We start from the raw sequence: 12,838 nt of genomic DNA on the forward strand, positions 1-12,838 counted from the left end.
CCCAAAGGCCGTTGCACTCTGCATGGTTACAGGGCAGGTGACGTCGAAAGGGGGACAATGGACTTGAAGAACTCAGGCTAAAGAAATGTGACATCGTTTTGCTAAGTCATGGCTTTTGAAGGAAGTCTGTCTTCAAGACATTGCGTGCTGGGTGGCCTTGGGAACTATGATTGGGTAGTTGATACTCATTATCAGGAGATGAGTCCTTTGTATAGCAAGTTTTATAAGTGCCTCTGATTCTTCCTTTCTTTCTTTTCTCTTCCCTTTTCTTCCTTCCTTCCTTCCTTCCTTTCTTTCCTTTTTTCCTTCTTTCCTTTATTCCTTCCTGCCTTCCCACAATCTTCATTGAGCACCTCCTGTGTGGCACATGCTGGTACCTGTTCCCTATTCTCAAGGAGTTAGTCTTCAACTTTTACATCCTTAGCCAGATAGGGGATGACTCACTTCTCTAGGCCAAGCCTAATTTCAGTTTTTTAATCTCAAGATAATCAATTACAAGTTGCTAGGAAACCTCAAAACCGACCGCCCTGTACGCTCCTTTGCTCCGCCTCCTGCTCTCCTCCGAGCCCTGTGACTCAGGTGTCTGAGTCCTCTGATTTCAGCCCTTTGCTTTCTTTTCTTCCATGTCAGAGTGGATCTATTCTCCTTCCTCCCTGTCCTGACAGGTGGATGGAGAAGGTCTGGCACATACACACGGAGGTGTCTGCTCCACAGGGCAAGAGGTCCCCAAGCACCCTCGAGGAGAAGTGGCCATGCGGAAGTCCAGTGCCAATGGCCCTGCCACCTTGGGGTGGGAGCAGAGGTCAGGTCCTCTGCCCTTGAGAATAAAAGTATCTCTCACAAGGCAGCAGAGCTGGCACAATTTTCCAACAGAGATTTCTCACAGGAACTTTGTAAGCCTTACACATTCCGTTGCCTCAGTAATGTGAAACTTATTTTTCTAAAAAAAGGTACAGGCAGATCCTGGTGTGACTCACTAGAGAACAATAGTTAAGTCACAGTTTATTTTTGTCTTTTTCCCCAAGGAAGGGGGAAATTGATTAAATGTGTAGGGAAGGCAAGCAGGCTTCAATCTATAAAGGGGAACTGGATCGAAGAATCGTGCCAAGATGTGATTAAAACTGGTAAGTGCGGTGACCAGAAGCCGCCGTGCTTCTCACCATGCATTGTGGGAGGTGCTGGCTCCTCCTGCCAGTCCCCCTGGGGAAGTGGAAGTGAAGCTGACTCCTGAAGGCTGGGTGGGAATTGATAAGGAGAAAGTGGAGCATGAAAGCAGGGAAGAGCATGTGAGCAGAGGGAACAGCATCTGCTAAGACCCTGGGCCACAAGGACATGAAGCCTTGTGAGGCAGAGAGAACAGGGCGGGCACATTCATGCCAGCTGTGCATGGGGCCTCTGGCTTAGATCCAGACGGCCTGCCCGTCTTGTCCACGTGTAGATTTACCCACATGCACAGTGTCCCCCTATTCCTACCCACACCTCCAAGCTTCCACCCGAGATCATACCCTTCCTCCCTTAATATTTGCTGTAGTGTGGGATGGCTGGGGACACACTGTATCATGTCTTGTCTTCCAAAAATGTCTGTATTTCACCTTTTTTCTGGTAACACTTTTTTCCAGCAGCTTTATTGGCATCTAATTTACATACTATAAAGTTTACGTGTTAGAAGGGTACAGTCACTAGGTTTTAGTGTATTTACAGAGTTGTGCAGCTGTGAACGGAATCTAACTTCAGAACATATTCATGTCGCCTGAAAGAAACCTTGAGCCCATTAGCAGTCACTCCCCATTCCCCCTCCCTCCCTACCCCCGCACCCCACTCCCCAACTCTAGGCAAACACTAATCTGTGTGTCTCTGTGGATTTTCGTTTTCTGAATATTTCATATGAGTGGAATCATGCAGTATGTGGCCTTTTGTGTGTGGCCACTTCTGCTCAGCATAATGTGTTCAAGGTTGTTTCACTCTTTTTTATGGCTGAATACTATTCCATTATATGTATGTATCACGTTTTAAATTTATTCATCAATCAATGAACATTATTTCCACTTTTTGATTATTATAGATAATGCTCGACATTGGTGTATGAGTTTTTGTGTGCGCTTCCCCATTTTCTATTGTTGTAAAACACACCTAACATAAAACTTACCATCTTGGCTATTTCTAAGTGTGTTGTTCAGGGCTATTGAGCACATTCATCTTGCTCTGCAGTCATCACCACCCTCCACCTCCAGAACTCTTTCCATCTTGCAAAACAGAAACGCCCTCCTCCTTAAACTACCCCCCACCCCATTGGCCCCCGGCCCCTGGCAGCCACCATTCTGTTTTCCGTCCCTATGATTCTGACTCCTCTACATAAGTAGTGGAATCATTCAGCATTTGTCTTTTAGCAATGGGCCTATTTCACTTAGCATAACGTCCTCAAGTTTCATCCATGAGGTAGCCTATTTCAGAACTTATCCCGATGTTTTCTTCTTAAACTTCTGTGGGTTTAGCACTAGCATTTAAGCCTGTGATCCGTTTGGCAGTAATTTTTATGTAGAGTGTGAGGTAGGAGTGCAAAATTTTTTCTTTTTTTTGGATGTGAATGTCCAGTTGTTCCAGCACCATTTGTTGAAAAAAACTAATCCTTCCCACATGGCATAGTCTTGGCAATTGAGTCAGTGGCCCGTAAATGCATGAGTGTATTTCTGGACTCTGAATTCTGTATTCTGTTAGTTGTTTGTGTGCTGGTACCATGGATCTCAACTGCTGTAGATCTGTAGTAATTTTTGAAACTGAGAAGTGTGAATCCTCCACCTTTGTTCTTCTTTTCCAAGATTGTCTTGGGCCCTTTGTATTTCCATATGAATTTTCAGATCAACTTGTCAATTTTAGCAAAAAAAAAAAAAAAAAAAAGCCCACTGGGGTTTTGATAGGGATTGCATTGAATCTGTGTATCAATTTGGGGGAGTAATTCCATTTCAAACGTGTTGAGTTTTTGATCCATGAACACAGGATCTCTTTCCGTTTATTTCTGCCTTTAATTTCTTTCCACCTTGTTTTGAAGTTTTCAGAGGACAGATGTTCCACCTCCTTGGTTATATTTATTCCTGAGTGCTTCATTCTTCTGTGTGCTATTGTAAATGGAATTGTTTTCTTAACTTCATTTTCAGATTGTTTATAGCTGGTAAGAGAGTAATGGATGTGACAGGCATAGGACTCCCTCTTCAAAGCCCACAGTCTCGGGAGCACGGGGAATGGTGGGCAGACGCCTTACAAACACGTTGCTGTTGACAGCCTTGGTGAGCGCTGTGAAAGAAGGTTCAGGGGCTGAGAAAGGAGACACAGGGCTGTGAGCGTGACCTGGAGGGCGGTGGGCGGTTGGTGGATCTGTAGGGGTGAACACGAGGGCTTTCACACGTAATTACGGGCCCAGAGGTCTGTAATCAGGTTACAGGTGCTTTTCTTTGCATTGTGTAGATAAATATAATAGATTAGAACCTTTCAAATGCCATATTCAAATCTGTTCTCATTCTTCACGTGAATAAACTTTTGTAGAATTTGTTAGTGTAAGCTGCAACTAATGACAGAATCCTGCCATAGTCTGGGGAGAAGCCCATGGTTGGTTAGGGTATAGAAAGAGGGTGCAGGGGCAGGCCCCACCGAGATCTTTCTTTGGATGCAGGACTCCCCTGGATTCTGTAGGCGCCCAGATACACAATGGTGAGTGCTGTGAACTGCAGAGGGGGCTGGAGGCTCAGCACCCTTTGGGGTTAATTAGAATCCCTGGATAGGCCCCCTCAGGTCCAGATTTAAAGAACAAACTTTCCTGTACTTGAACTTGAGCTGTCAGAGCAACAGGGGTGAGCAGGTGGAGGGCAGAAGCTGGTGGAGGAGGCGTTGCAGCTGCCTGACTTGGACTTTGAGTTCTAGCCAGATCGAAAGGGCTGCTGGGAGATACTGGGTATTTGCCACATGGCCTTTCTAATTATGGTATCGCTCTGCGTTTTCCTTGAGTTTTGCTTGGGTAGGGGAACATGTGCTCAGCAGGAAGTTATTGGGCCCAACAGAGAAAACATTCCCTTGTCACAGCTATGGGGCGTTTGCACCTGGAGTGGCTGAGTGGCGGGGACGGCCCTCCATCCACGCATCCCGCAGTCTCAGAGGGCGGGTGTTCCTTCATGGCTGGTGTACATTTTTATCAGTTACTTGGCTGCAGTTTCATTCGTGGTCCATCAGGCTGTGGGGCATTGGGAAGCTTGGGGATCATCTGGGAATCCAAATGTCTTGATCTTTGCTGCTGGTGGCTCTAAAGTGAGTCATTTACACAAGGAGGCTGTGCCTTCACAAGATGGAATGGACACTCGCCCGCTGCCTGGCGGTGGTGTGTGTTCTTGTTTGTGTTTGTACAGAGGGGTGAGCCTGTGGAGAGGAATGAGCTGCAGAAACCAGCAGCTCTTCTCAGCCGTATTTGAATGTGCTGTGTTCTCAGTCCCATTTGATTAAAGTATTATCATTCCCATTTTGTAGATGAGGAAATTGAGGCTCAGCACCAGTAGGTGGTGGCGTGTGGCTTCAGCTCCAGGACTGCCTTGCCTCCATTCTTTCCCTTTTCCTCTGCACCGTATTGCACTCTCATTAGTGAGGACATGTTTGGAACATGAAGCGTGAGCAGGTTTTCAACCTCTCACGTGGGGTGAGCCTGACTTGTCCCTTCATCTGCAGGGTGACTTTTGTCTCCGTGTGTGAGTCCATTAGCACACTTGGCATCCGGTGGTCTCTGCGCCTGGGCCCCACCGGGATGTGCCTCACAGCACGGTGAAAGCTCGGCCATCCTCCCGGGTCCCCCTCCCCGCCGCCTGCTCCTGAACCCTCTGCCATGTGTGGCTTCATCACAGCCACATCGCTCGACCCAGGGAGAAGCATGTCCGAGCTCCTGGATCTGCTGCACGGTCGGCGGGATGGGCGCCCTTCTGCACACCCACCCGGGGGGCTTGCGCACACGCTTATGTGTGCCTGCGTGTTCTCAGTGCTTCCCAGCAAGGAACGTTTTATTAAAATGTGCAGCGGCGACTGGACATTTTGAAGGCAATGTCTTGGTTTCTCAAGAGCGTTAGTAGAAAAATAATGGCAGCGTCACCCCCATCCCTTAGACTGAGATGCCCTGTCAGTCCCAGTGGGTGGTCTCCTGGGGCTCCGTCAACCTCCGGGCCCCGGCCTGATCCTGGACCGGGGCTGCCTGGCAGGCAAGACCATTTCCCTGGGGATGGGTGTCCTTTGGATTTCCCCGCTTCCTTTAAGCCCCTCTGTGACAGCTCAAGACTCTCCCTTCCACTGGCTTAGCAGCTGCAAGAGACGGGGACCACGTGGTTCTCATCCAGCCTGTATCCCCAGGCCTCGTAAGTGCCTGCCCGTGCTGGGGATACAGTCAAATGAGTACACAGGTTGGTGTCTCTGCTTGACTACTTTGGGCCAGTTAATAAACTTACCTGATACATAATGTATGCTCTTAATTCCAAAATGGGAATACCTAAAGTTCTTGGGAATTAAATGAGACAATTCACATGATATGCTTCATGCTGGAGAAGTAATTTCAGTTGTTAACTCCAAATTCAAGCAATAGAAAGCCTGAGCTCTTGTACTGTCCAGCTCAGTGCCAACCACAGAGGATGGTACCCAGGGCAGTACTTGGTAACCCTCAACCAACCGTCACTTCTTTCACTCTCCGTGCTCCTTATATTTTCCTGCTTTTCCTTCACTACTGCTTCTTCCTTCAAATGCCCTGGTAGCTGCCCCTCCCCCTGTGTAGCATTAAGCAGCAGGATGCTCTGGGATCAGGGGTTTTGATAGGGACTGCGTTGAATCTGTAGATTGCTTTGGGGAGTAGGGACAACATAACGGTAATATTAAGTCTTTCAATCCATAAACATGGGATGTCTTTCCCTTTATTAGCATCATCTTGCATCTTTAAGCAACAATTTGGTAGTTTTCAGGGTACAATTCTTTTGTCTCCTTGGTTGAAATTATTCCTAAGTGTTTTAGCCTTTTTGATGCTACTGCAAATGGAATTGTTTTCTTAATTTCCTTTTTGGATTGTTCATTGTTAGTTGATAGAAACACACTTGGTTTTTGTGTGTTCATCTCATGTCCTGCAACTTGGCTAAATTCATTTATTTGACAGTTTGTGTGTGTTGAGGGGTGGAATCTTTAGGATTTTCTACGTATGAAATCATATCATCTGTGAAAAGAGATAGTTTAGCTTCTTCCTTTTCAATCCGGATGCCTTTTATTTCTTTTTCTTGCCAAGTTTCTCTGGCTAGGACTTCAGTACTACGTTGAGTAGATGTGGTGAGAGTGGGTGCCTTTGTCTTGTTCTAGATCTTAAGGGGAAAACTTTCTGAATTTTTCACTGATGAGTGTGATGTTAGCTGTGGACTTTCCAAATATAGCCTTTATTACATTGAGGTAATTTCTTCTATTTTCTAGTTTTTTTAGTGTTTTGTCATGAAAAGGTGGTGAATTTTGTCAAATATTTTTTCTGCATCAGTGTTGATGATCATGTGGGTTTTTTTCCCCTCTTCATTCTGTTGATCAGACATTTTTCTAAAGCCAAATTATATCACAGTCAAGAAGCAAGGCTGATGAAGCTTTGTGCACCTTTTAAGGAATTGTCTGGACAGGGATGGAAAGTTTGACATTAATATTAAAGGAGACAAAAATATTAGACTCAACTCTAGCAAAGACCTGAAACTTTTTTCCTCTGTTAAATATTAAAAAAAAAATTCTCCTGTCACTTCTCATTATATGCTGTGTACAAGTGGTAAATGTTAATTGGTAAATTAAATATTCGAGCTCCCTTTTAAAGTGTGAGAATTCATAGTAATTGCCAATAAGAAATTGCTCTCCAAATAAATGATGAATTCGTCTGTGTGGGTGGGGTAGAGTGTGCTGTTTAAAAGTCAGCGATGGCCGGCAGGGACATAACTCAATATTCTGTAGCAGGAATGTTGACCAGTAATCGTTTATTTGATTTCCTTGAAGAGTCAGAGATTTTTAATTTTGGAGGAAGCCAAGTCCTTATGGATGCAATGACGATAGCATCTGGATGATTCGCTAGTTTTGGGGGAGAAGGGGTCATCATGAAGCAATAGTCACCAAGTGTTAAGCTCAAAATACATTCTGTATACTTCTGAATCTGAGATTTTTTTGTAATAAAAAGCTCAAAAAAGAAAAAATGTAAATAAATAATGGTGTGGGTATATATCAAAGTATTTTTTAGCCATGACAATAACACCTCGAAAATTTTAATGATGTGGAATAAGTAAGAAAATCAGGGGGTCCATCTTACTGTTATGGTGCATGTGTGATTGTGCACACAGAAGTCTGCATAGAAAAAATATTGGAAGGAAATACCATTGACTGTGGTTAGTCATCCTTGGTTGGGGGGATAATGGGCAATTTGCATTCTCTATATCTTCCAAACTTTCTACAGTGAGCAAGAGAAAAACATAGCTTCTGAAAAAAAATTTTTTTTCAAACAAAGGAACCAAATCTGCATGGTGTAAATTGGTGAAGCATTTTCCAGTTTTCTGTTTTCCATTAAATTGCTCTGGTCAGTGATTAGATACACGTTATTAATCTTGAGCCTTAGACATGGTTTTGGCCTCTACTGTCCAGGAATCTGTAGTTTGCTGGGTGAGAAACAGTCACCACCATTTTGGTCATTGTTGGCTTCTGCTCGATGTGTGCCTCTAACGTGACACTCTGTCTGATTTCAGTGAGCTGGAAATGATTTCCACGAGGGTGATGGACATTAAGCTTCGGGAGGCTGCAGAAGGCCTTGGAGAGGACAGCACAGGTAAGGCCCTCGCTTCCTCTCCCCTGGGAAGAGCCCCGGTTGGGGTGCGGGGCAGGGAGAGGGGCTGCTGGTGGGCTCCCCGCGTGGGGAGTGGATTCAGTTCACAGTGTGTTCAGACACCCCCGGCCCCTCAGGCTGGGGCTGGAGAACACACCCAGGTTGTTGAAGGCCACTCGGGGGGCGGTGCTCCTTTGTGTCGCTGTCAGACCCGGTCGGGGAGGGGTGGTTACATCGCCATCCTCGTTCCCAGAGGCAAACATGTCCCATGTTTGGTTGACTTGAAAGCAAAGGAAGAGAGATGCAGTGGAATCATTTATCATCTAGGAGCACTCGAAAGTTTCAGCGGGACGTTGGGCAGGGTGTTGGGCAGCCTTATCATCCAGAAGGAGTAATAAGACCGAGAGCGAGCCTTTGATCCCACTTGTGTGGCTGTTGTTCTCTTTCAGGAGACCTTTGTGATCACTTTCTACTGAGCTAAATTCCAAGCACATGAGTCATCTCATAACACGTTCCAAGAGTTACCCAGTGATGTAATTGGTTTACTGTTACTTATAGATTGCTGTTTATACCTTGATGGAGTTGTAAAATTGACATTAAAAAACATTGATCTCCCCACATGTACCTTTTTTTCCCCATATCAGCCATTTATACTCACCCATTCCAGGGACAAAGGTCTCCATCTTTCTCTTGTTAAAAGTCGAAATGCTAGTAGTGATTGTCTTTGACATAGTTCAGGGGAACAGCTTCCGATGATATTAAATCCTAGCTGCTAACTCTTAGCTTCAGATGTTAATTTCATTAAGACTTTGTTTCATATATTATAGAGGGGTTACCCTTATTCCATATGAGAGCCACTTTTCTTCTGCCACATTTCTGTAGACACCAAATAAACCCAAATATAAGGTCGGGGGTTAAAAATCAACTCTGAAAGAAGACGGAGTTTCAGAATTTCTTGTACTATGGGGCACTGAGTTATTACTGATTTTAAACAAGAAAATACTGTTTAAAGAAGTATTTCATTAGTCTGAAGCAAACTCCATAAATGCTGGTTTGGGATATTTACAGACGTCATTGTGAAGAATCAGTTTTTAAAAAGAAAGAAACTATGGTGCTTTTTTTTTTTCAAATAAGAGTGAGCTAATAGAACCTATACAAAGAAATACTTAAGTTTATTTCTAAGAAAATACATGCAGAATCCATGAAAATCCTGAAAATACAAATAATTGTTTAAAGAAATCAGCAGACCTTCATGGATAGAGCGATATACTGTATGTGATATACTGAATATTTGTGCCGCCCCCCCCAAATTCATATGTTAAAATCTTAACCCTCCAAATATCATTTTTTATAAATATATTTATAGATGTATTTATAAGCCACCAAGTTAATGGTACTTTGTTACAGCAGCCCGAATGGACTGAGACACCATGTTTATGGATTGGAAGACTCAGTGTTGCTAAGCTGTCAGTTCTTCCCAAATTGACCTGGAGAATGGGAGGTTTTAGTAAAACTTGTGAATAGAGTGCACTGTTTATAAGTCCGCTATGAAAGGCAGGACACAGTTCAATATTCTGTAGCAAGAATATTGACCAGTAATTACTTATTTGATTTCCATGAAGAGTCAGAGATTTTTTTTTTTTTAATTTCAGAAGAACCCAAATCCATATGGATGAAATTGTAATAGTTTCTGGGATGATTTGCTTTGAAATAACCTGGTGGGGAGGGGGAGGAGGAGGAGCAAAGGTGAAACAAAATCCCAGCAGGATATTTTTCCACATTGACAAGCTGATTCTAAAATTTGCATAAAAAGCAAAAGAACTTGAATAGTGAAAACAATGTTGAAAAAGAACAAAGTTGGAGAACTCACATTACCTGATTTCAAGACTTACTATAAAGCTATAGTAATTAAGCCAGGGTGGTATCAATGAAAGAAAGGATAGACACATAAAGATAGACCAGAACAGAGTCCAAAAATAGATCCATACAAATATAATTGATTTCTGACAAAGATGCAGAGGTAATTGTCTTTTCAACAAATGGTGCTAGAGCGATTGGACATTCATATGTGAAAAAATGAACTTTGGCCCATACCTCAAAGAACATATAAAAATTAATTTAAAGTATATCATAGGCATACATGTAACATGATAAAACCTTTAGAAGAAAATATAGGAGAAAATATTTATAACTGAGGATTAGATAAGAGCTCTTAGATATGACACCTCAATCCTTAAAAGAAAAAATTGATAAATTGTACCTCATCCAAATTTAAAGCTTTTGCTCAAGGAAACCATAAATAAAACAAAAAGACAACCTACAGAATGAGAGAAAATATTTGCAAGTGAGAGACTGACAAGGGCTTAATTTCCAGAATATACAAACAGCTCATACAACTCAATAACAACAATGACAAAAAAACCGAACAACCCGATAAAAAATGGGCAGAAGACCTAAACAAGCAATTCTCCAAGGAAGACATACAAATGACCAATAGGCACATTTAAAAAAATGCTCAATATCACTAATTATCAGCAAATCAAAACTACAATGAGGTATCACCTCACACCAGTCAGAATGACCATCATTAAAAAGTCCACAAAGGATAAATGCTGGAGAGGGTGTGGAGAAAAGGGAACCCTCCTACACTGCTGGTGGGAGAGTAGTTTGGTACAGCCAGTATGGAAAACAGTGTGGAGATTCTTCAAAAAATTAAAAATAGATTTACCATATGATCCCACAGTCCCATTCCTGGGCATATATATCCAGAGGGAACTCTAATTCGAAAAGATACATGCACCCCAATGTTCATAGCAGCACTATTTACAACAGCCAAGACATGGAAGCAACCTAAATGTCCATTGACAGATGACTGGATAAAGGAGCTGTGGTATATTTATACAATGGAATACTACTCAGCCATACAAAGGATAAAATAATGCCATTTGCAGCAACATGGATGGACCTAGAGATAGTCGTTCTATGTAAAATAAGCCAGAAAGAGAAGGAAAAATACCATATGATATCACTCATATGTGGAATCTTAAAAAAAGAAAAAGGACACAAATGAACTTACTTACAAAACAGACAGATTCACAAACAGAAAACAACCTTGTGGCTACTAGAGGGGAAGGGAGGTGGGGCGTGATAAATAAGGATAAATAACTTATGGTTACCAGGGGGGAAAGGTGAGTAGGGTGGAGGGATAAACTGAGAGTTTGGGATTTGTAGATAGTAACTACTATGTGTGAAATAAATAAACAACAAGGTCCTATTGTACAGCACAGGGAACTATATTCAATACCTTGTAATAGCCTATAATGAAAAAGAATATGAAAAGGAATATATATATATATATATATATATATATATATATATATATATATGTATGTATAACTATGCTGTACACCAGAAATTAACACAACATTGTAAATCGACTACACGTCAATTAAAAAAAAAACCCTTTGCTCTGTGGGGCTCTGTTAAGCAAATGAAATGACAGGTCACCAACTGGGAGAAAATATTTGCAAATCACACTTGACAAGAGACAAAATTCAACAGTAAGAAAACTAAGAATCCAATTAAAAATAGGCAAATGATTTTAAAAGATGCTTTACCTAAGAAGATATTCAGATGGCAAATAAGCACTTGAAGAAGTGCTCAACATCAATAGTTATTAGTGCAAATTAAAACTACAATGCGATACCACTATACACCTGTCAGGTGGCAAAACAGAAGCAGAAACACACCCGGCAGGTGCTGGAGAGGATGCACAGCGACCGGAACTGTCATGTGTTGCTGATGAAAATGCAGAATGGTGCGGCCACTTTGGGAAGTAGTCTAACTATTTCTTATAGAATTAAACATACACTTAGTTTATGACCCACCAATTACACTTCTCGGTATTAGCCTAAGAGAAATGAAATCTGATGTTTACACAAAAAGCCTATAGCAATTTAATTAATTAATTTATTCATTCATTAATTCCTAAAGTATTTAGGAATAAATTTAATCGAGCAAGTGAAAGATCTATTGAAAATTGTTGATTTCAAGTAAGAGGAAAGTTGCTTGTGCTTTGATTCTGTGATCATGCTCCGAAGTTTGCTTGGTTCTTTTATTAAATATCCGAAATAAACAGAAATCAAGATTTGTTTTCAGGCGTGCAAAAATGGTACGCTGTGTCTTTCACATACTTCTCTGTGGCAAAAGGACTTTCCAGGAGCGGGTGATTGATGCGTGATCAGGAATCTTTCTTTCTCTCCGCGCACACATCTCACACGTGTTTGGTAAACACTCACACACCTTCTTTCTGCCTAGGGAAGAAAAAATCCAAATTCAAAACGTTTAAGAAGTTCTTCGGGAAGAAGAAGAGAAAGGAATCGCCTTCCTCCACAGGAGGTGGCACCTGGAAACAAAGTCAGGCGAAGAATGAGGTCATTGCCATCGAGTCGGGGCCAGTGGGCTATGACTCAGAGGATGAGCTGGAGTAAGTTGCCTTCTCCGTCCTTCAGGCTTGTGTTCCAAGGAGTGGGGCAGCGGGGGGTGGGGCACAGGAGGACCCAAATACTGGGGCTCGTTGTCATGGTAACTCGATGGATCACTGAGCCTCCTTTCTTCCTAGGTTCCACTGGAGGGTCTTCCAAAGAAGTGGTGTTTTCTGACTTTTTGTACACAGGGATGGAGAAAGTTGGTGTGTGTGGGGGGTGGATTTTCAGGTACCTGCTACGTGCCAGGTGCTGTATATATTTAAAGTCTAGAGAGCTATGGGAGAGGAGGTAAGATACACCACTTTACGAATGAGGAAACCAAGCTTTAGAGAAATTTTGGGAAATTTGCCCAACGTCCTACAGCTGAAAGTGAAGATTAGGATGTAAGCCCGGATTTAATTTGACTTAAAACTCTTTTGAGGACCTGGATACTATACCAGAAAAATACGTCTCTCTAAGCCTGAACCCTGAGTCACCCAATGAGAAAGTTTTCCATTAGAGAAAAGGCGGAGGGGTG

The 12,838-nt window shown here is 42.6% G+C and overlaps 1 protein-coding gene across 7 annotated transcripts in view; it reads left to right on the forward strand.

Annotated features, from left to right (window-relative positions):
* CRACDL (CRACD like) overlaps window positions 1-12,838 on the forward strand; it is a 95,864-nt gene that overhangs the window by 50,375 nt on the left and 32,651 nt on the right. For all 7 annotated transcript variants that reach the window (XM_064481867.1, XM_064481866.1, XM_064481868.1 and 4 more), the window contains exons 2-3: window positions 7,758-7,837; window positions 12,152-12,320. In XM_064481867.1, coding sequence (XP_064337937.1) covers window positions 7,768-7,837; window positions 12,152-12,320 — 239 coding nt within the window. In that variant the 5' untranslated portion in view covers window positions 7,758-7,767. The remainder of the gene's footprint in view (window positions 1-7,757; window positions 7,838-12,151; window positions 12,321-12,838) is intronic.

This window comes from Camelus dromedarius, chromosome 33, assembly GCF_036321535.1.
Source record: "Camelus dromedarius isolate mCamDro1 chromosome 33, mCamDro1.pat, whole genome shotgun sequence".
Classification (NCBI taxonomy): Eukaryota; Metazoa; Chordata; class Mammalia; order Artiodactyla; family Camelidae; genus Camelus; species Camelus dromedarius.